Here is a 24210-nt window from a genome sequence, read left to right on the forward strand (position 1 = left end):
AGCGCTGGATTATCATGATTCTGCAACACCTCATACTGCTCCCATCTTGGTTATTATCTGTCAACGTAGAAACAGTCTGCTACCGTGGTGCCAGATAAATAGGCGATTTTTATGTGTTAATTGTGAAACCAAGACATTTTTATTAGAATTATCAAATGTAAAGTACATGTAACGGTTTTTAATTTAATTAAATAATTTCATGACACTTCTATCATTTTCTATATTTGTGTTCTATGCAATTTTTAAACGTCGTGTACAAAAAGGCAAATCTTGAACATGTAGTTTCACGCAACACTGCTATGAAGCAAAGAGACGCAAGAAGCAGACATAAAAGAAACATAATTGCAAAACGAACAGCTTTTCGGGGCGATGGCAAAACAGCCAAGTGCGGGACTGTAATCGCGGTGATCGAAATGTAATCAACTCGGCGCGAAATTCCAAAAGAGATCTGAACATAGTGTGCAACAAAGTAAAAATATTTAGTCCAAGATTGCTTTCACGTAAAATCTTCAGAGCAAACGACTGATGATTCCGATGCAATTGCAACAAAAGTGCGCTCTGTCTGTGATATGATATTACATTCTGTATATATCGAGGGCGTGTTTATACGGAAACAACTTTGGTTATATTGCGGCCACCAAAAACTTATATACAGTGCTCTAACAAAAGTGTTGACCAGTTATGAATTGAATACAATGCATTTTTTACCCTAAATAATGAAGTAATGAGTCATACAACGCAGTTCGTAACATCAATTCCTCAACCTTCAAATTGAGAAGCGAATTCGGCTCTCTGCTCCATGCAAATGAAGTACACGTATTTCCATTTTAGTTTTTAGTAATGTTAGTTTAGTCAAATTTTCTGAATAGGTAGAAACTGTTCTAAACATACCCGCGCAATGCCATGATGTTTCGAGCCATTTAAAAGATACGTGGTGATGTTCATTGCCCGCTTCTCTATTTCCTTCAAACTCCTGTGTAATATGCAAAACTGATATTGCATTATTTTTTGTTTATATTATAATCATTACTGGAATAATACGTACCAGATAAATTTAAGGAAATATTGAAATCGTGCTAATATCCATTATATTTTCTACATGTTTCATCAATTAAATTATATTCATAAATCACTTTTTTCTGAGCCTTGGCGTTTAAAGGGCTTTTTGGTTGAAAATAAAAAGGCCCTTTTTAATCATTTGATGGATATTATAAAAAAATGTTAGTGGACTATTTGCATATTTTGATTATTTGTTCATAAAAGAAGAGATTAGTGTTTGCCAAGATAGGGTGCTACATTGGAGCGCCAGAACAACTGGTGTCCGTTATCCTACTATCGTATAAATAACACAGAATGCGAAAAACGTATTTTTAGACATTATGGAACTCAACGATACTGGTCGTCAAGATGTATGGGGAATATTTTAGGCACACCTAAAATGTAAAATATTTAGCCAAATCACATCTTACTATTTCCACTTCAGATAGAAATTATGATTTAAAACGACAAGTGACGGAGAACAGTAAAAGCAAACAAATCTGTTGTTCGAACCAATCGTGATCAAACTTGATATCAAAAACCATTATAAAATATGCAATGGTGCAGTCAGTGATTTTGTTGTGGCGGAAAAACATCGATACATTGCTCCAATATTACATTACTGTGTCGATCATAATGCATGTGAAAGCAGTGAGTACAAAGAGTAAATGTTCGGTCTTTGAAAGAAATCGGCATCTTACATTCGCTCTAGTCAGAGTTTAAAGTGCTATGCACGATAAAAGATTCAACAATCGTGTCCGATAAAACTATTTGTCTGATTGTTACCCAAGTGAATACTGTAAAATTTTAAATAAACAACTAAACACATAAATTAAAAAAAGATGCCTGAGCTAATTGGTGTGGGGGAGTTCCTTGAGGAAACTCGAGAGGACTATAATTCTCCTACTACATCCACCTTTGTGTCACGGATGGCCCAGTGCCGACAAACAATAGCAACACTAGAAGAGGTGAGCTTATAAAGACCACAATTAAAATATATATTATGTTGAAGTTCTCGTGAAGTACTCTTTACTGTTAATTTGTGTTCCTGGGCATATACTCTATCATATTATATATGCAAATTAAATGGTGTTAGGTATGCAATATTTAATAAAAGGGTAAGAAGGCTACATGGGTGTATAAAACTGAAATACTGCGAGACGTCATTTTGCGATGGTGAATTGAATTTTAATTAATGGCCCTCTGCACTCCAAAAACGATAGCTGGCTGCACTTGTATATACATGTCATATAAGGACATCGAGTTAAGACGTGAATCTTATGGATGATTGTTTATTGTTTGACTGCCGTTTCTACTGAACTATGTTGGCGGTACCTTTTTATAGGAAAATTCATTTTGATTAGTTTTGTGTAATTTTTAGCTTAGAATTTCACATCAATTAATGCCAATGTATGAAAGCTATCAAAAGTAATTGCAATTCTGATTCATATGATAGATGCCAGAGGATTGAAAAGCACGAGTATTTATTTTTAACACCAATTTGGCTCTCCAATAAATTTGTATTTATGTTCCCTTAATCAGACATTGGATTTCGATCGTGAAGGATTAACAAAACTAAAAAAGGCAGTTAAGGCCATACATAATTCAGGAAACAGTAAGTATAATTTTTGAAACATGAAATTAAGGATTGACTAACATTATTTCAATTTCAGCTCATGTGGATAATGAGATGTGTTTGGTCCGAGCATTGGAACGTCTTGGTTCGGTAGCTTTGTCGAAAGAAGAACCGGATATTGGGGCTGCATTCCTAAAATTTTCCGTTGTAACCAAAGAGCTGAGTGCACTAATGAAAACATTGGTAGGTTTAAAGCAACAGATAGACCACATGCATTGCTGTGTTAGTTTTATATCATTCTTACAGATATATTTTTCAATATCTCATTCCTACAGATGCAAAACATCAACAATATTGTAATGTTTCCGGTGGATTCTTTGCTTAAGTCGGAACTGCGCGGAATGAAAGGTGAAATGAAACGACCATTTGATAAAGCGGCCAAAGACTATGATTCAAAATTGATGAAAATTGAAAAGGAGAAAAAAGCTCTGGCAAAAGAAGTAGGAATGATGAGAACGGAAGTGACACCCGCAGAAATTGCGGAAGAAATCGAAAAAGAAAGACGTGTTTTTCAGTTACAAATGTGCGAGGTAATAATTAATGTGTTAATATTATTGCATTTTTTACTCCCCCAAATGGCCACCGATAAATAGCTTTGTTGTTATGTGATTTCAGTACCTTATAAAATTCAACGAAATCAAAACCAAAAAGGGAATCGAGTTGCTACAGCACTTGGTGGAATATTACCACGCTCAAAATAAGTAAGTATGCCAACAAGAGAGAGCAAGAGAGCGACTTCCTTGGGAATTTACCGATCATAGGGTGTACCTTGACAAACAATCATAAAATAATTTAAAAAAAAACACACACACACACACACAAATACACGCATTGAAGTATACATATGAAGGTTTCGCGTAACCAAGTCCAACTCATTTCTTATATTTGTCACGTTATTTGTATTTTTTTTTGCTTTTTCAGTTACTTTAAGGATGGTCTCAAAACAATAGCTCATTTTGGCACATACATAGAAGAACTAAGTATCAAGCTGCAAACAATCCGGCACAAACAGGACGAGGAACGTCGAAAGCTACTCGAATTGCGCACCCTATTGCGTTCAACGCCAGATTTTGATCGCGTAGAGAATGTTCCATCCGGTGATAAGAGTGGAGCCATTGGATACTCACTACATCAATTGCAAGGCGATAAAAATCATGGTATTACTCGAAGTGGACATCTCCTAAAAAAGAGTGAAGGCAAAGTGCGCCGTGTGTGGCAGAAGCGACGATGCCGTGTGACAGCCGATGGATTCCTAGACATTTGCCATGCAGATGAAACAAAAGCACCGACACGAGTCAATCTACTAACCTGTCAAATAAAACCTCTTGCAGACGACAGGAAAGGCTTTGACTTAATTAGTTGTAAATATGCATCTTTGTTCATCTTGCACTTTTATTTTTTATCATGAAATAACACTTTTTCTTTTTGCAGACAATCGATCCTATCACTTTCAAGCAGAGGATGAGGCGGATCAAAAAGCTTGGATGTCAGTATTGATAAATTGCAAAGAAAAAGCACTGGCTAAAGCGTTCCAACATGCCAATCCACAGATGAGCCCAAGTTTAATAGAACTGCAAAAAACTGTTATTAAACATATACAAAATTTACCTGGGAATGACCAGTGTTGCGATTGTGGTTCCCGTAATGATGTCACTTGGATAAGTTTGAATTTCGGAATTTTGGTGTGCATCCAATGCTCCGGGGTACATCGAGACCTTGGTGTGCATCATTCGCGTATACAAAGTCTAACTTTGGATAATCTAACAACTGCACAGCTCCTAGTTGCCCGTGCAATGGGTAATAACGCTTTAAATGAAGTAATGGAAGCCACCCTTGCACAGGGCAAATTAACCCCGGAAAGCACTATGTAAGTATTTGTCTATTTTGGATTTTTTGAATGCATTTAATATTCGGCTGAATGTTTTTTTTTTTGGTTTCAGGGAGGAACGATACGATTTTATTCGTGCAAAATATGTGGCTAAACGATACGTAATGCGAACGTGCGCCGATGATCGAGATCTTAGAAATGATCTAGAACAAGCGGTCATCAACGCTGATCTCGGCCAACTTTTGCAAGTATGGGCAGAAGGCGCAGATCTTACCTGTGTTTTACCATCCTCGGTAAGTTGAAAAATATCCAACGCAAAGCTAGTACAGTACAGAAAATATAAAGCACTTGATATAAACGTCATGTCTACTAATTCAAAGCCTTATTGAACATTCAACATTTTATTATTTCATATCTTGAATGTTTAAGACAAACATTATTTTCGAATTTTTTAACTAAAAGAGAGTGATGGTTCTTTATAGGATTTTGGAGAAACCGCTCTACATTTAGCAGTGTTGCGCGAAATGGGTTCAACGCTACACATTGTAGATTTTCTCATTCAAAACATGACTGCACAAGGATTGAATAAGCAAACCAACCCGCCCGGCCCAATGGAAATGAGCGGTAAAAACACTGCACTACATCTATGCGCTTTACACGATCGTCGAGAATGCATGAAGTTGTTGCTTCGTTCTGGCTGTGACTGCGATATACGTAATTCCCAAAATAAGCTAGCGTTGGATATAGCCAAAGAAATGGGAAACGAAGCATGCAAAGAATTGGTAACGAATTTAACTATTATGATTAGAATTTTTTCGTTATTTACGTTCCGCTAAAAATGACTGATGGTTTATTTTGCTGTTTATAGATTGAACATGCGATGAAGCGCGAGAAAAGTGCATTTGATCACATTAATACTGATTGGAATATACATGACGATGGCTCAACAGACTTTTCTGACGATGATACGGCTTTGATGGATGAACGAAAATCGCGTTCCAGACCGCCTAGTTTTGTTGGAGGAGATTCCCCAGTAGCATTGCGATCGCGATCCTCTACGTGTGACTCAATTCAAAGTGGTTCAAGTCCAAGTTCAAGTTGTAATCCTAATATTGCGCGAGACCAGCGTCAAATACCACCAATCCCTTCATCTGGTACTAGTCCAAAACAGTTCAACACATCGACAGTTTTCTCCTCGCATTATGCTAGCGGCACCAGTAGTTCTGTACAAAATTCCATTGGCATGATTGGAGTATCTGCTCCAACATCAGGATCTAGTCCAATAGGTAACAGCTCCAGTAGCAGCGTTAGGCAGGGAGTTTCAACGTCACAACTAACGTCTACAAGCGTAGCAACCTTTAACACGTCCACAAACAAAAAACCATCTTCTGGTGTGTAATATTCAACCCTCCCCCCTTTCCTTGTTTAGTACAGGTATGATTGTTCCATATCTTTACAGTAAATGTAGGATCTTTGAAGAAACGGACTGCTCCAGCGCCTCCACCTACAACATACGGCACGCTACCACATGCTCCTCGACATTCACAAAACTTAGACAATGAATTGTTTGGAGTTTCGTCGCAGCATGTTCTACACGGACTTCATCATCATCATCCAGATATGTATAGTACATTGCCACATTTGCGAGGATCCGACCCGATATCTAACAACAGTGCATCGTCAGTGCCAGCCGCGCTTTTATCAAGCGAAATGCGAGGAGGTTCGACTAAATCAATGCAAGCACAACTGCTCTTTGATAACAAAATATTTGATCGGTACGAGCCGTATACATCTTCAGGAGCTGCGGTCAGTGTAGGTAGTGGAAACCGTGACCCAAATTTCTTAAGTACCTTCACTGGAGGCCACAAGCGATCTCCAAGTGGAGAATCTCTTGGACGAAACTTAGGCATGTTATATTCTCGCCGACCAAAGCATAGCATAACAAATTGCCAACACATCTACCTTTACTTTTTGCAGCTGGCGCTAAGCTGGTCCTGCCGCCTGCCGGAGAAATCCCTCAACTGAAACCTGTTTCCAACCGTCCCAAGCAGCCAATACCTTCACAAATTGCTGTAACGCAAATATCTAATACAGGTATTGCCGCAGTTCCTCGACAAAAAGAAAACAATATAATCACGTGTTTTTTTAACTTTTCACAGAAAAATCTTTTGCTAATGGACAATCCAATGAAAGCTTGACATCTGTTGATGATGCTATTATTATGAGACGTAAGGTAATTATGTTTAACAAACTTGAATTTAGCTGCTACAACGAATTAATTGCATATTGCTTTACTATTCAAAACTAAAGATAAAAGGACCAGCTTCAAGCGCCGGTTATGACTCAAACTTAGATGGGGATACAAAGGAAACAAGTTATTCCAAATATGACACATCCGGTATACGTTCTAACGCTTTAGATAACTCGGTGGCATCTTCGTCCGGTGGCCATATGGATTCTTTGAATAGTAGCTATAGTCGCAATGATAATAGTGGGGATGCATCTTGTGTTGATTTGGATTCATTTAATTTATCCAGTAGAAGTTTTGTAAGTATGATTGTGCTACATAAAGCGACGGTTTTAATTACAATTATTTTGGTAATTTACCTACAGGGAGGTGCATTGCGTCGGTGCCGTGCGTTATACGATTGTAATGCTGATAACGATGATGAACTTGAGTTCAAAGAGGGTGAAATATTAATAGTACTGAACGAAAGAACTGACGATGAAAACTGGATGGAAGGCCAAATAGAAGGAGACAGTATGAGACGTGGAATGTTTCCGGTTAGTTTTGTACAAATGATGGATGACTAAACGGCTCAATATTCTAATGACTGCGACAAAGTGAAGCCCAATGAAACAAATAACTGATCAAATTGTACAACCCATTACTGTTCCTAGTCTCATACTGACCAAATGCTTGGAGGAAGCTTATATGTGACCAGTACCGGTGCAGTTTTCCTTATTGTTTTACTTATATACTAGCATTCACTGTTCAGCTCCATTTTTATATTCTATTAGTATCCAATAATATATGACGTACCATGATCGTTGCATAATGATGGGATTTCAGGATATGCTATCTATTTTTGTGTTCATGTAATCGGTTTAAACTGCAACTGTATATGGTTAAACGAGGTTTAGCTTACACCAATGTCGAGCATAATTAATCGTTTGGTTAAGCGAACATAAGACCTGACGTTCTTATGTTTCCTTCTGGCTGTTACATTTTAAACAGATTAGTCTAAATAGCATTTTACTCCTTCCGTTACACATGTCATTAATTCAACACACAGCAAGACAGTCGTTATAACGTAAGAATATATTAACGTTGTAGTTTTAATTTCGGCAATAACCAATTCATCATAAATATTGCAAAAAAGTGCATGCATTTGTTAATACAGCTGCTGGGTACGATAAGCAACAAACACAGTTCAACCAAAATAGAGGGGCAGTTATTGTAATATATATATATATTTAAAAACACGGTAAATGTCGGTAGCGTGGAACCATTATCATACATATGTATACAGCATATAAAAAATCGCAAAGTAAATGGGATATATTGATTGAAACTAACAATGGAATATGCAGAATTATTATATGTTACAATACATAAAATGAATGTACGAAAATTGCACGTGCCAGTATGTATAGAATTTTGCTAAGCATCTATTCAATCAAATTTATTTTAGGAAATATTTATATACATCTTCTTTAGTTTCATATTAAGTTACCTTCAACATATGTGTTTTAAAATATATTCTCGGTGAATTGTTCAATGTAGCATCGTAGCTTCTATGGGATCACCTTTTATGTCAGTTTCATACCTGTATTTTGGCATTTGATATTGGTTCTGTAGTATAATATTCAAGAAATCTTTTTCGTCAACAATAGAAATAATACAAGTAAGTGATAACTGCCAAATGATGGAAAATATGCAATCGAATGGAAATTGTTTGAATACTTCTGTCACACTCTTACACAGCAAAGCGTAATAATAGTAATTTTAACAGAAATTCCTCATAAAAAATGTTAGTTGTGACATAGACTATCACCAGCAAAAATTAATAAAATCCATTAATCAAACCAAAATGAACAAAATCACAGAAACAGCTTATAGTTACTGAAATCATTGTAGTATTTATCGAATGAAATGTTGAACTGCTAAATAGATTAAATGTACAGATTTCATTGTTAGACCTCAATAACTGTATGGAACTTATTTTTTTCCGAAACTATTAATTCATTGTGTAACTTTGCATATTGTTGTTGTTTTAAGACCTCTTAGAGTCTCCTTTGCCTCTAAACTTTGCATATTGTTATATGCACACGCATTAAACAGCGCCTCTGTTTCTTCTGTTATGTGCTACAACCGTATTCTCACATTTGCGATATTCTTCGTGAAAATTATGCGCATTTTGACACTGCAGCGCACAAACTGCTATGAGTAGCAACATATATCCAACTGAGTTTAGTGGATTAAAAGTAAATTTTCACGTTTAAATATGGTTTATGTACTATGTATATCCGCAATTGTGGTCCATTATTGCTAGCTGCTCAATATTTTGTGCAAAATTTCCGCTAGATCACACCAAACATTTGCAACACTCGGAAGCTACGTATTTTATCGGCTACTTATGGCCGATAAAAACACTTAGTTGTGATATCAATTATAAAACAATACAGAGAACCAACATAACATGCCCAAACATTACTGCTAAAAGAGAACGAGCTTTAGTCTATAAACAAAACATAACCGTAACCGCTGTTTTGCAATGTAGTGCAATAAATTCTTAGCACTAGACAACCGTTCCGCAGAGTTCGTCTCTCAAATGTACAACATAAACTGGCAATGACGCGAAATTGACGTTTGATTGACGTTTTCAGGAGCGACAGCAAAATTGTTAACCAATAAAATACATAGCTTCCGAGTGTTGCAAATGTTTGGTGTGATCTTCTAGCGGAAATTTTGCACAAAATATTGAGCAGCTAGTTGTCCGCATTGTGTAAAGTATAGTCTGAAAAAGGATCTGCTTTATGCTTGTACGCATTTCTGCTGTAGTTTCGTTGTAGAGCCACCTGTGGTGTTTGCGCTGCAGCCGCGGACATTCGGGCATTTTTGTTTTTTTTTTTCCTTCGTTTGAGCGTTCTAACCACAGTGGAAGTGTTCTTTTCTGCTAGATGATAAAAATTCGCAGCTAAAGGCTGCAGCATCTGATTCTGGCACTACTAGTAGAAAACAACAGTGATTCTTTATACAAATACGTTCTCAATCACTTTGTGTAATTGAAATAATAAAAAGAGAAGTAAAACGCTGGAAAATTTAAAGCGACGATAGGAGAAGAGTTCATCACAACAAGGGCTATATATCGTACGCTAAGTGGCGTTATACCACAGTAAAAATTTTTTGGTGCACAAAACGTCACTATTTCAAAAGTTATGTTATTTCACAAAGTGCCTAACTGAAAAGAATAAGCCTTATAGGAAAACTTAGCAGCTAGTTTCATTTATTAGAAATTACCACAAATACCCCTCACCAGTGAAAGTGAATAGTAAAACTAAGAAAATGCACCATACCGAAAACGATAAAAAACGGGCCAATTTTTCGGCCCTGAGCCCTATCAACGGAGCAATTATTAAAACAACTGCAACTGGAAAGCCCGGAGATGTTAAAAAAATAATAATTAAAAATATGAAATGTAAGTATTATGTGCTGCTCCTTTCGCTTGTATGACCTTGCGTAAATCGACATTACAGACGTCGAGCTGCTGCGCAAGAGCCTCTTATATTTTTGGTCAGGATCTCAATGTCGTTCCGGTTTGATTTCAGCTTACCCATCAATTCCGGAAAATTTTGAAGAAACTACATGGAATCAGCTACGCAAAGCAGTAATTGCTATTCAGACGTCTACACCTATTGAATACTCGCTAGAATGTCTCTGCCAGGCCGTATCGCATATGTGTGAAGACAAGATGGATTCGCAATTATACGTCAACCTGACGGCCCTAGTGGAGCAGCATGTGAAGGCAAACATTGTACCTTTTTTGTCTGAATCGGGCGACAAATTGGTGTATCTAAAGAAAATGAACGATTATTGGCAATCGCACTGCCAACAGATGATCATGATTCGTAGCATTTTCCTATATCTTGATCGCATATACGTTTTGAATAATCCAACAGTGCATTCGATTTGGGAAATGGGGCTAGAACTTTTCCGTGATCATATTGCTATGAACAACTTAGTACAAGCACGTACCGTCGAAGGAATTCTTATATTGATCGAAAAAGAGCGGCATGGTGACACGGTAGATCGGTCTCTACTAAAGAGCCTTTTAAGAATGCTATCTGATTTGCAAATCTATAGAGACGCGTTCGAGCAAAAGTTCCTCATGGCCACGAAACATTTGTATCAAGCGGAAGGCCAAGCCAAGATGGAAGAGCTTGATGTTCCGGATTATTTGCAGCACGTGGACAAGCGTTTGAACGAAGAAGAAGAACGCTTAGAACACTATCTCGATGGCTGTACAAGGCATCAACTGATCGTAACCGTTGAGAGACAGCTTATCAATGAACATGTAACTGGAATTTTGCAAAAAGGTTTAGACCAACTATTAGAGGAAAACAGGCTGAGTGATCTTACCCGACTTTACAAGTTGTTCAGTCGTGTCAAAAATGGTACGACGGAACTCTGTGCACATTTTAATGCTTACATAAAAAAGAAGGGACGAACCATCGTCATAGATCCAGAGAAGGACAAATCGATGGTGCAGGATCTACTGGACTATAAAGACAAAATGGATAACATTGTTAATACATGCTTCGAAAGGAATGAAAAATTCGGAAACTCGCTACGCGAAGCTTTTGAGTACTTCATAAACCAACGATCTAATAAACCGGCAGAATTGATTGCGAAATATGTCGATATGAAATTGCGCGCAGGAAACAAGGAGGCAACCGAAGAAGAGTTAGAACAGATTCTTGATAAGATAATGGTGCAATTTAGGTTCATTCACGGCAAGGACGTGTTTGAAGCATTTTACAAAAAAGATTTGGCCAAACGCCTGCTAGTTGGCAAGTCTGCTTCAGTTGATGCGGAAAAAAGCATGTTATCCAAACTCAAACAAGAATGCGGCGGAGGATTCACATCAAAGCTAGAAGGAATGTTCAAGGATATGGAACTGAGTCGTGACATAAATTTTGCTTTTAAACAGGTAAGTTAACACGTGGCTTTTACTTTTATGTCACAAATTCTCATGGGCTCTGATGGTGTTTTCTTATTCTGTCTTCAGAGCATGCAGAACTCGGAACACAAGGAACTTCAGAACATCGATCTAACTGTTAACATCTTGACAATGGGATTTTGGCCAACGTATCCTGTCATGGAGGTTACACTTCCTCAGGAATTATTACAGTATCAATCGATTTTCAACAAATTCTACCTAGCAAAACACAGTGGCCGAAAACTGCAATGGCAGCCAACGCTTGGACATTGCGTACTTAAAGCCCAATTTGATGCGGTAAGGTTAATTATCTACATACAAATTGAGCTAAAATTTCTGCACGATTTCCTCCGTTAATTCATACGCCATTCGTAGTCTGTACATATAATGCCTTATATGGTTCGTAGCCATGCAGAATTAGTTACTGGGCCAGAACAGGAACTGTATTGGTTCCAGAACCCAAACAGGTTCATGTTGCGATCCGGCTCTTACACAGGTCCAGGAACAGTTCCTGGATCGTAATAAGATCGGGAGCTGTTTCAGGATTGGTAAAGGTTCAGTATCAGTTTCAGGACCAATATGAGTTCAGCATCGGCCTCAGGATCGGTGTAGGTGCATGATAGGTAGTAAGACCGGCATAAGTTCCTGATTGGATCCATGACCGGTATGGGTTTATTATGTGTACTGTATCGGTTTCGGGATCAGTAGGGGTTTGGTTTTGGTTAAAGTACTCTTAATGGGTCGTTCCTGATTTGAATTGGGTTTCGAAGCCAATTATTACAGCGTAAACCTCATAGTAAAGAGTATCCTTCAATTTTTGTTGCGCAGCCCTGTATCCGGGCTAAATGTACCAGTTACCACAAAAGGTATATACATAGATAGTTGATATAACACAACGTCTTCTTTTTTATTGTTTACAGGGACCAAAAGATTTGCAAGTGTCTCTGTTTCAGGCACTAGTGTTGCTGTTGTTCAACTATAATGCTGCTATTACATTCGAAGAAATTCGTGCAGCAGTTAATATAGAGGTAGCTTTATACATCTGGTTTTCAAAAGTTCACTATAATTTGCATACTTACCAATTGTTTACAGAATGGAGAATTGAAACGCACCTTACAATCGCTCGCTTGTGGAAAGGCACGTGTTTTGACGAAAATACCCAAAGGTCGTGAAGTGGAAAACACTGACAAATTTCAGTTCAACAATGAATTCACCAATAAGTTGTTTAGGATTAAAATAAATCAAATCCAAATGAAGGAAACGGTAACATTTAAAATATTAGTGAGAAAAAACCAAAACATAACAAATCTTTTTTTTTTTCAGACGGAAGAACAAAAAGCCACAGAAGAACGTGTATATCAAGACCGACAATATCAAATTGACGCAGCAATTGTCCGCATTATGAAGATGAGAAAAACACTTAGTCACAACTTGTTAATCACGGAATTATATAAACAGCTCACTTTTCCAGTTAAGGTGAGCTCTTTTGTTGTTATGGTTTTTATATTTCAACCTATGTTTTATTATAAAAGAATCTAACCTAGTATGTAGCTATAACAGCAGCAAAAAGAGAAAAAAAAATCGTTTCTTAGTAAAATTTAAGAACACTTACAAATTCATGTTTTATCAAATCATGTAACCTTTTCAAATTCCTTTTTTTTCAGCCGGCCGATTTAAAGAAACGAATCGAATCATTGATAGATCGAGATTATATGGAACGTGATAAGGATAACCAAAACCAGTATAATTACGTTGCCTAATTCCTTTCGTTTACTCTAAAAAATACGTTTTACTTTATAAATTGTAAAATTGAGCAGGTGTTTGTGAAAATATCTTTTTTTTTTGTTAAAAACAACTGCGAACTATAGGGATATCCAAGGATTCGTCACAAAAATGAAGAAACAACATACACATTGAGAAGCATTCTTTTGTAGTAGACTTTTTTTATCACTAATGAAATGAATTTAAAGAATTTTCGAGTTTCTGTTTAAATTCATTCGATTAAAAGATAAGCAAAAAGTAATGTTCATCGCAACCTACTGAAAAAGGCATTAGACTTGAACTGCTCTTTGATTTTAAACATCCGCATGTACATTTTGTAATAAATCTGCGAAGATCGTATATGTAATAATAATTGGACAACATTTCAAAGTATGTTGTTATGAACCAACGCAAGATGATTCAAATGAGAAAATAACCCACAGTAATTTAACAATAAGGTAATTATAAGCATTTGGGGTTTACCATTTTTCAGTTGAAGGCATACGTTTACGCTTCTCTCGCTCATAATGAATAACGTTTATGGCCGTTTAATGTTCAGATGTGTTAAAAAAAGATTTTTTACTAAATAGTTTTAACTCGCGATTTTATGTTTGCTCTCATTCCCTTGGTTTGCTATTCGCACATTACTAATTTAAACACCAGTTTCAAACAAATTAGACTATCTGAAGTAGTCGTCTACGTGCTTCAGACGCTCGTTAAATGTATCTATCTCACTAATCAGACTCGAGGTTAAATTCGTGGGAGTGATTTCACGTCCTAAGAAATTGGATACTAACAAACGACTAGGAATGCCGCCACCGTATGCCAGACAACCTCGACGATATTTCTCTCCTTCGGTTCGACTGAATGGATCCCGTTCAAAGTATGTTTGCCATATCCAGGAAGCAATTGCACGTGAAATAAGGTAAGAATAATACTTCGCACCGTATCCAACCAGGTGTGAAAAGCGCAGCTGCCATGCTGTATTTTCGACATAGGGAAGGCCGTAATACTTTTCTTGCACTCTTTGTAACGTCTGAGTTGTGTTTTCGGCATGCATATCATGATTTCCATGGTAAACTTGATCCAAAGCGGAATAAAAAACTTGCAACTGCATCTCACTTGAAGCGAACAAATGTTTGGATGTGCAGAGACGTTCTAACATGCTTTCTGGCATGGGTTCTTGCGTTTGAAAATGTTTAGCGAACGACCGTAACACGCGTGGATCATTGGCAAAATATTCCATTAACACTGAGGGAACTTCTGCAAAGTCTGTGCTGCACCTAGTACCTGTCACATGTTGAAATTCCGTCCGTGCAAGCATCGAATGCATGGCATGCCCCATCTCATGAAATAGGTTGTCCACCATGGAGGGAGTCAACAGCGTCGGCCCTGACCAGCGGGGTTGCGAAAGATTCAACATAACGACAACAATTGGATTTTGAAAACTTCCGTCCGGCATTACTTTGCCTCCTTGAATTGTGAAATGACAATCTTGGTTCGGTTTTCCTTGTCGTTCAAAGAAATCACAATAAATGTGACCGAGCAAACCCTCCGTTTCATGTTCAACAGCAAGTTTGTATATATCATGAAACCACGATTCACCCGGCTCCATTTCAGTATTTCTTAGAGAAATCCCAAACAGACTATTCATCAAAAGATTTAATCCTTCCATACATGCCCCTAGACTGAAATATGGTGAAAACTCTGACGCACTGGCCTGCAGATGTTTGCGTTTTAGTGAGGATGTGAAGTACGGAGTGTCCCAAGCCGCTAGCGGAACATTAGCACCACATTCTAAAGATTTCATTTTCTGCATAATTGCAAAATCATTTGCCGCACGAGGTTGCAATTGTTCGTTCAGCGAATCCAAAAACATATCGACCATTTCTGGTGTTTCTACAGTGCTTGCTTTAAGCGCTCGATGAGCATAGGTTGGAAATCCGCAAACGGTTGCCAGCTCGTTGCGGCATTTAAGCATCTCCGCCAAAAGTCGCTCCTGCTGTTCGTCTGGGTAAAGGAATAGGCGATATGCCGATTCACGAGCCACACTGTTAGCAGAATCGGCATAAAGTCCGGATACGAGGATATTTTCACCATCCGATGCAAAGCTGTGAACAATAATAAAATGAATTATTTATATCTTTCTGCCAAAGCAATGCAAGAAACACTCACAAAGGCAAAACAGCTGCCGGGAGGATATTTTTTGAAATGCTTCTGGGATGAACCGCTCCGGCCATGAAACGTTGACCAAGCTGAAGGATACAATCATTTAGAAACACCACCCGCTGACGAGCCTCTTCTTCTAAGTGAATACCACTTTGTTCAAAATCAAACAGGAAAAGCCTGGCCACATGTTTATCGACATCGCTTGTCTCAAACTGGTCTCCGTTGTCAACAACACTTTTCAAAGCGTTGAATAGCTTCTTATGTGTGTTCAGTTTTTCTACAATGCCGCTTATCGTGATGCACGCGTCTTCAGCAGCCGAGCAATAATTTGATGCTGGGTGAGCTAGTCTTATGAATTCTGACAGGTCAGCCACTTTGCACAAGGTGTCGGAGAGCTCGTCGAAGATAACAACCATTTTGCGTGAACGATTGGATGAAGTAGCTTCCTCAATAAGATCGTCCGTTTTAAAGATAGCCTTTTCCTTGAGTACATAAAACCCTTCATGCGAAGTAAGTTCCGGTTTTCCAAAAAGACCCTACAAGATACAACACAGTTATATATTAGCTGTCCCAGAACCGGACCGCAAACGCATACAAACCACTTCATTTTTGGTAAAATTAATCCTTTTCTCCGGACGAGTGTTAAATGCAGTGGTCAAGGGAGACCATGTACTGACCCTTCGTTTCAGTAAAACGTTTTTTGAAAAGTGCTGCATCCGACGTAACATTTCCGCTGCTTGGATTATTATTAAACTTTGCCGTAGGTTCTATGAGGCATGGGATGGCACTGTCGTTCGTGAACAATACAGCTGTCCAATGGTTGTTTCAGTTAATCTTCTAAAAAGGTTGGGATTTATTTTTTGATACTAGTTTTGCTACTGCTAGAGCTCCATTGCTTGATGCCAGCCGTTGTACTGATAGTGTGGAAACAATATATGTTTTTTTTTAACAATTTTTTTCAGGCTCTCCGCGATATTAGCCGTGATGTATATAAGTATTGAACTAGAAGCTGTAAATTGAATGACCGCAGACCAAAAACCGGGTTTTGCGAGCTCGCCAACGCTCCAAATCGTTGCGATTTTTCTTCGCTGGCGAGCGTTTTTTAAAGTCGTTATGAGGGTTTTTGAGGGTTCAAGATGGCCGCCGAAAAGCTCGTGCTTTTATGCGATTGTGTTGGTGGACAAAATTAAATGGCAAAAAAATAAATATACTCCACTTCCCACCTCCCACCCTCCCTACAGGGCTCCATCATTCCATGTGTGCGCCATATTAGCAGTAGATGAGGGGGTGACCATTTATGTACAGTTTTCAATATAAAAAGGACATGAAAAAGGGCAAAAAGCAAGACAAATTGTTCACTCCTCATTCACAGCAACCACAGAGTTTGTTTATCTTTTTTCAAGCGTCCACATGCGCGGAAAAGACGGCACGACAAATCGAGCGAGAACATACACACCTCGGTATATGATGCGCGTAAATTGTAACACAACGAAAGGCATATGGACTAGAGTTGGGCAAAACGCACAAAAAAGCGGAACTGGGTCCGGACGATTCCAACAAATTTCGGACCCAGTTCCGAATGGTAGGTTCAATCCGACATACCGGAACCGCCCGGAATCGTCCGGAATCGTCTGGAATCGTCGGAATCGTTGGAATCGTGCGGAGTCGTTGGAACCGTCCAGAATCGTCCGGAATCGTCTGGAATCGACGGGAGTCGCCCGGAATCGCCCGGAATCGCCCGGAATCGTCCGGAATCGCCCGGAATCGCCCGGAATCGCCCGGAATCGCCCGAAATCGTCCGGAATCGTCCGGAATCGCCCGGAATCGTCTGGAATCGTCGGAATTCCATTTCATTTCATGTCATTTATTCAGTGCATAACCTAATACAAATAGATACAAACAGTAACACAAGATGCTAGCGTCCATATCGAACGATATTGAGGAACTCAGTGCTCGACATTCCTGGCTTAAATGTACGACAGACAGCATTGACATATGCGCGGCGGCCGGAACGTGAACTTGAATCGTCTGGAATCGTCGGAACAGTCGGAATCGACCGGAATCGGCTCTACTATTCACTACTATCGATTGACTACGATTCCGCACGATTCCGGACGATTTCGGTCGATTCCGAATGTTCCGACGATTCCGGACGATTACGACGATTCCGCACGATTCCAGACGATTTCAGACGATTCCGGACGATTCCGGACGATTCCGACGATTCCGACGATTCCGGACGATTCCGACGATTCCGGACGATTCCGGACGATTCCGGACGATTCCGGACGATTCCGGTGGAACTAGCGATTCCTTCTCTCTGGAATCGGAATCGGAATCATACTTGCCGGAACCGGAGCGGAACCGTGGGTGCGATCCGCAGAACCCATCTCTAATATGGACAAAGGAGTACGAGTTCTTTAAACCGAAGTGGGAGAGGGGGGCACAAAAGCTCACTTCGAAACGAGCACTGTAGACAAGAAAAGGAAGGGTAGAAAAAATGAGCGAGATGCAGCGATATTCGAACGTCAAAAACCCTCGCCATGTTGTACGGGTATTTGATTGAATACAAGCAAAACTCCATAGCTGTGAAGAAAACATAAGCAAAAATGGTGTTGGCTCGTGGGCTTGTATTTTTCGTGTTAACTTTAAATATATGCAAAGGTGAGTATAAACACTTATGGAAAAGTATGAAATATGTGTCAGGTGTAGAACAAATATGTGGACTACAGTGTTGTACAGTGTGTCGAAAAGTATTATGGCGTTTTACAAAATCTATCTGCTTGAACACTTAATGGACATGCAGAAAAGCAAGGGGTTCACTTTAACGAAGGGCAAATTGGTACCAATGTTAGATTTTGCGAAGAGATCCGGCGGGGATGCTGTTTACTGTTTAGAAAATTACTAACAGAATTGTATGTGCGCAAGAAGTAGCTTGCCCGGATAAACGATAACGAAAGGGTGATGAATATAGCAGAGCCTTTAAAGTGCGTAAGATGAGTACGGAACGAATAGAAGAAATAATAAGGAAAACCACAAGCGATAGCCAATGGTGGAACAGCGATCGAAAGACGATAGTCTTAACCAGACCGACTGTATCGGATCTTGCCTCGTGGAATCGTGAGTGCTTCTCATTTATGTATGTAATATTGAGAAAACTTATTTGTTGCTGGTGTCTCATTAAATGGTTCAGTGACGAGGCCATTCTTGTTTCCATAATTATTTAATGTTAACAATTACCTCCTCAGGTATTCGTCGCACTAAATCTGCTCTGCATATAGATAATTTATTTTATTTATTATTTTATACGCTACTTCAGGTGATTTGGATGGCAAACTGTTGGACGAGATGGATGATAACGACATGGAAATTGAATCTGTTCAGGAAAATCGTAACTTACCTATTCATGCCAATGGTATATTAGCACATCCTAGGTAAGTAAATAACATAAATATAGTGGTTAGCGTGTGAAAAGCTCAATGATGTATTTTCTATAATGTCCATGACTAAAACATGATGTATGTTATTAACTAATCCTTTAAATAATTACTATATGGTATATGTGTGTGTGTTCTGGACTATTGCTACATTGGTCCTTCATAGGAGACATTCAAAGTCAAAAAACCGGATAAAAAGAAGGTAACCGAAGCTGCAAAGTAAAAATACATGCTTTATTTTGTATTATGAACATTGTGTTAAGTTTGCTGTGACTTTTGTTTTAATATCCATTATAAGAAGAGACATGTGTTCATTCGTGCGATAAAATAATGCTTTAGTTTGTTTTACTATATTCTCCTAAGTCAAAATCGAAATAGTTAAAAATTGAAACATTTTGTTTTTATTTCAGATACAAATGTTATTCTTGCGAACCTCCAGACTGCGCAGATACGGCGATTCATGCACACTATTGTCAAAATGCTATTCAGTGCTGGAAATCACGAACCCGCGACCCAGAAGGAAATGAAAATGTACAACGAGGATGCACTACTGAACATGAGCAGCTGCCTTTGTATTGTAGTCAAAATCAAAAATCTAGCACTGGCGATAGTGGAGGACCTAAAAAACGTCATGTTTCTAGCACTGGAATGTATAATATTGAGTGCTGCACGGGAGATTATTGTAATAATGGATCTTTTCCAGAGCTCCCACCGATGAGAGGTAAACATTCCTATTCTACTTGAGTAGGAAAAACTTATAGCAAAAAGTTATCATTTGTCTATTACAGTTTCTAATACAGAACAAGATGCGGATCCCTTCGCGCTGAAGATGGCGGCAGCAATTCTAATACCTTTTGGTACAGTTGTTTTACTCGCTGTTACCGTGATCTATTGGATGCGTCGAGCACACAAGAAACGAATGAGCGCTTGCCGTACGAAATACGATGCTGAAACTTATTATACAAATGATGATGTATTACGCGCCACCAGTGCAGGAGATAGCACGTTGCGAGTATGTTGCACATTGATAATTCCATTCTAGTATCTGTTCGTCGAATTTTTTTTTTCATTCATTAATAGGAATATTTACAACACTCTGTTACATCTGGGTCTGGTAGCGGACTCCCTTTACTTATACAACGTACTCTTGCTAAGCAAGTGTCACTTTGTGAATGCATCGGTCGTGGGCGTTATGGAGAAGTCTGGCGTGGCATTTGGCACGGCGAAAGTGTAGCAGTAAAAATATTCTTCAGTCGCGATGAGGATTCATGGAAGCGAGAAACAGAAATTTATGGGTAAGTTGTTATTATAGTACCAAAGAAGATAAACTTAACAATTTATGAGTTTTAGCACCGTTTTGTTGAGACATGAAAACATCTTGGGGTACGTTGGTTCAGACATGACTTCTAGAAATTCTTGTACGCAGTTATGGCTTATAACGCACTATTATCCTCAAGGATCTCTTTTTGATTACTTAAATCGTACTGCAATTTCCACACATCAAATGATTACCATTTGCCTCTCTATTGCCAATGGGATGGTACATTTACACACTGAAATTTTTGGAACTGAGGTTTGTGAACACATCTTTAAATTTGATTCCTATTCTTAATTATAATTTACATTTTCTTGGAAAATTTAAGGGTAAACCGGCTATCGCGCATCGTGATTTAAAGACAAAAAATATTCTAATTCGAGCAAATGGTACATGTGTCATTGCGGATTTTGGCCTGGCCGTAATGCACAGTCAAACAACTAATAAAATTGATATAGGTAACACCGCTCGTGTCGGAACAAAGCGCTATATGGCTCCGGAAGTTCTAGACGAAAGGTACGAAAGGTTTAAATAAGAATGATAGATGTTGCATAGATTGTTGTTTTTTAATTTTGCTTTCAATTGTAGTATCAGTATGGAATGTTTCGATGCCTTAAGGAAAGCTGACATTTACGCAATTGGTTTAATATTTTGGGAAGTATGTCGCCGCACTATCTCTTGTGGCATTGCAGAAGAGTATAAAGTTCCATACTTCGACTACGTTTCATCAGATCCTAGTTTTGAAGAAATGCGCAAAGTTGTGTGTGTTGACAATTATAGACCATCCGTACAAAATCGTTGGACATCTGATCCGGTAAGTAATGAAGAAATAGAATGAGTAAATGTAATGTAAAGTCTAGTAAAAATCTAATCTTTGTATTTTTCGACAGTTTCTCGCTAGTATGTCAAAGCTGATGCGTGAATGTTGGCATATGAACCCCAATGTTCGATTACCAGCGCTAAGAATTAAAAAAACTTTACTTAAACTGGCTAGCTCTGACGAAACAATAAAAATTACCCCGGATGGCGAAGTAGTAGTATGATGACACTATATTTAATTAGCTATAGATATGTCACGTATGACAAGACGAATAGGATAATCTAACTGTTATTTTTTAATCTTAAGAGTGCTTTTTAATTTGCATGTACAAATAGCATGATACATCAACTTTTTTTTCTATACTCAAACATAGGCACATTCAGAGTCAATTAGAATATGAAAATTAAATAATAGAATATGAAAATAATTGTTTAAAATATAATCAACTATATATACATATATGTGAGTTATTAACCCAACATTAAATATTTGATCACAAATACTGATACAGGAGTTCATTTTTGATTGGAACTTATTCCTGTTTAAAAATTTCAATCAGTGGTAAAATAGAAAAGTAAGTTTATGATTTCTTTGTTCATTAAGTGTGCAGTATTAGTGTATTGAATGTTATAATTTAAACATATTTTTTTCTGCTTACTTAAAACGTAGCAGAAGAATGATTGGTAGTGACGTTTATTTGTGAAACAACGGATCGTACAGATGTTCACTAGCCATCGTGCCATTGATGTAACTGATAAGGAAGTGTCCTTTATAAATGTTAATATACTTCGTGCCTGTAACCGAGGTAGAATATTGTAAATAAACTTTGTATTAACTAGTTGATTAGATTAATTTTTATAAACGAAAATACAGTACGTTCCCGAGTTACGCGGATTTCTAAATTTGACAGGTCATGTATGAAAACAGTACCATTTGCTACAAGAATTGTCAAATGGAAAACTTTTTTGCTAAAATGAAAAAAAATGCATTAAAGTGGAAAACAGACAAACGTTGTACACGAATCTTATTAAATAAATCATTAAGTATATAAAAGTGCCAAAAATCATCCATAATACCCATTTCTCGAATTATTTTGATTGAAAAATGTAATATTCGACTTACGCGGATGCCTCGGGAACGCATAAACTGCGTATCTCGGGAACAAACTGTCGAAGGAATCCTATTATCATATTTTATAGTTTTAATGGATCATCAAATTTCAAAATGATTTAAGAACAGTGCAAAATAGTGATTAGACAAATAACTATGCAAGAAAGTTATTATTGAAAGAATTTTTTTTACTGCATTATTGCATTTTGAACTAATTCATTTATTCATTAATTTATTTAAAAAAAACATTTAAGTGTATTATTTGAGGAATACGGCCTTTTTTGGACCGTTTTACCTGAATAAAAAAGGGTATTATTTCGAACAAACCTGCCGAAACCGCCGAAGGATGGCATGGAGACGTCTGCCGTTAAGGCCGGGATAACGGATTGGCAGACAAAGGCCAAGACCGCAAAGCGGTTGTAGCGTCGGATAGCACAAATAATTGTATTATTTGGAACATCGGTTGCTTCATCTTTACTTATAATGATTAAGTTACTATTTTAATGATGTCTTGCCAATCACAAGAACTTTAAGGCATACGCCGGAATAATTGACCTCGAAACCCATTTATAATCAGAAACTGATGACAACCTCTTAAGACAGTGGTCTCCAACCTTTGGATTTTCCACATTCAAGATTAAATTTTCATTCCAGTTTTATTAAAAACTTTAAACTACGTGTATAAAATGTATCCCCTCAATAGATTTGGGCCGCTTCATATGTTTTTTCAAAGCCAAGTGGTCCGCAATCCTAAAAAGGTTAGAGAGCACTGCCTTAAGAAACCTAAAACCAAAATGAAACCCATACCGATCCTGAAACCGATACAGTACCCATACTGGTCCAGGGACTGATCTTGACATCATGCCGGTTCTAGACCTGATAATGAACCTATGCCGGTCCAGGAACCGCTACTGAGCTCACACCAGGAACTACCGTACAAATGGAAGATGAATCCAACAAAACAGACGCAGACACATAAGAAGTAGCATCTGCCTAACCAGAATTGGAAATGAAAGATACTAAAACGAAATATCAATGCAATAAGTTACATTAAAAAATATCCAAAACCACACGGATGACATTGGGAGATTGTAGCTTCTTGAACATTTGTTTTTATGTGGATAGTTGCAAGTATGTTCACTACGAGTTAGATACATATGTAGACCAGACACCGAATACGGTGCCAATCAAGTTTGAAACAACAAACGAACACATTGCTGGATCTAAACGTCATATTGTTGATTGGTCTTCAAGCCCTGCAAGACGATGGATTAATTTTCCTGTGGGTTAATGGGGGAGCTATGGAGTTGGGTCATGAATGTTTAAAATTATGGTGCTATGAATGTATTAACGAACTGATATGGGAAAAAATAAACCAATTGCAACGCATCATACGAACAGGACGTAATGGCGATTGGCTAACCCGTTGAAAGGAACATTGTTTGGTCGGTATGAAGGGTAATCCTCCAAATTTGACTCGTGGGTAAGAGGGCGATGTAATTGTTGCTGAAGTACGGGCCACCAGCCATAAATTAAACGAAATTTATGAGATCATCGAACGTCTAAGTCCAGGGACACGTCCTTTCGGCCGCTTAATGTGCAACCAAACTGGTAAAAAAAAACAAATAAAACTTTTCATCAAACCTGTGATAAACAGGGAACTGATGAATGCTTGTCTTGGTTTTTTTTCAGGATTACTCTTGGCATTAAACTCGGCTGAATTCGTTTAGAAGATGCTGAATTAATGAATTCGTTTCAATAACGTTATCCGGTTATCAGGGAAACTGTATGACACCGGGAAAAATTCCTTAATAATTAATAGTTTGATATAAAATGAAATAACTATTTAAACTCCACATATAATTTCCTCGAA

The 24210-nt window shown here is 38.0% G+C and overlaps 4 protein-coding genes across 10 annotated transcripts; 3 read left to right on the forward strand and 1 right to left on the reverse strand.

Moving 5' to 3' along the window:
- The first annotated feature begins 139 nt into the window (after positions 1 to 139).
- LOC120895288 (arfGAP with SH3 domain, ANK repeat and PH domain-containing protein) lies at positions 140 to 8710 on the forward strand. 4 transcript variants are annotated; one of them, XM_040298488.1, is made up of 16 exons: positions 140 to 157; positions 1484 to 2006; positions 2581 to 2653; positions 2712 to 2857; positions 2950 to 3204; positions 3290 to 3375; positions 3596 to 4035; positions 4106 to 4541; positions 4615 to 4795; positions 4985 to 5284; positions 5371 to 5893; positions 5962 to 6408; positions 6480 to 6596; positions 6662 to 6735; positions 6813 to 7049; positions 7116 to 8710. In XM_040298488.1, exons 2-16 carry the CDS (start codon positions 1881 to 1883, stop codon positions 7314 to 7316), a joined length of 3642 nt encoding a protein of 1213 aa, XP_040154422.1. In that variant the 5' UTR covers positions 140 to 157; positions 1484 to 1880; the 3' UTR covers positions 7317 to 8710. The 4 variants fall into 4 exon arrangements, with proteins under 4 accessions (XP_040154422.1, XP_040154419.1, XP_040154418.1 ...); XM_040298485.1 differs by lacking the exon at positions 140 to 157 and adding an exon at positions 261 to 810; XM_040298484.1 differs by lacking the exon at positions 140 to 157 and adding an exon at positions 261 to 469.
- A 695-nt stretch (positions 8711 to 9405) lies between these two features.
- On the forward strand, positions 9406 to 13859 carry LOC120904096 (cullin-4A). Its single transcript, XM_040313857.1, has 7 exons — positions 9406 to 10204; positions 10335 to 11716; positions 11795 to 12022; positions 12646 to 12753; positions 12818 to 12988; positions 13049 to 13201; positions 13390 to 13859. Exons 1-7 carry the CDS (start codon positions 10072 to 10074, stop codon positions 13483 to 13485), a joined length of 2271 nt encoding a protein of 756 aa, XP_040169791.1. The 5' UTR covers positions 9406 to 10071; the 3' UTR covers positions 13486 to 13859.
- Positions 13860 to 14073: 214 nt separating this feature from the next.
- LOC120904105 (mitochondrial intermediate peptidase) lies at positions 14074 to 16683 on the reverse strand. The gene is made up of 3 exons (XM_040313870.1): positions 16255 to 16683; positions 15662 to 16191; positions 14074 to 15597 (listed from the first exon to the last, which is right to left on the reverse strand). Exons 1-3 carry the CDS (start codon positions 16381 to 16383, stop codon positions 14166 to 14168), a joined length of 2091 nt encoding a protein of 696 aa, XP_040169804.1. The 5' UTR covers positions 16384 to 16683; the 3' UTR covers positions 14074 to 14165.
- A 1509-nt stretch (positions 16684 to 18192) lies between these two features.
- On the forward strand, positions 18193 to 23407 carry LOC120904110 (activin receptor type-1). Of its 4 annotated transcripts, none has more exons than XM_040313900.1 (10): positions 18193 to 18319; positions 18975 to 19089; positions 19259 to 19294; positions 19503 to 19813; positions 19881 to 20104; positions 20173 to 20387; positions 20443 to 20665; positions 20736 to 20923; positions 20996 to 21221; positions 21298 to 22300. In XM_040313900.1, the coding sequence occupies exons 1-10, from the start codon at positions 18265 to 18267 to the stop codon at positions 21448 to 21450; spliced, it is 1746 nt and encodes a 581-aa protein (XP_040169834.1). In that variant the 5' UTR covers positions 18193 to 18264; the 3' UTR covers positions 21451 to 22300. The 4 variants fall into 4 exon arrangements, with proteins under 4 accessions (XP_040169834.1, XP_040169842.1, XP_040169817.1 ...); XM_040313883.1 differs by lacking the exon at positions 18193 to 18319 and adding an exon at positions 18338 to 18775 and having other exon boundaries at positions 21298 to 23407; XM_040313908.1 differs by lacking the exon at positions 19259 to 19294 and having other exon boundaries at positions 18194 to 18319.
- The last annotated feature ends 803 nt before the right edge of the window (positions 23408 to 24210 follow it).

This window comes from Anopheles arabiensis, chromosome 2 (genome assembly GCF_016920715.1).
Source record: "Anopheles arabiensis isolate DONGOLA chromosome 2, AaraD3, whole genome shotgun sequence".
NCBI lineage: Eukaryota > Metazoa > Arthropoda > Insecta > Diptera > Culicidae > Anopheles > Anopheles arabiensis.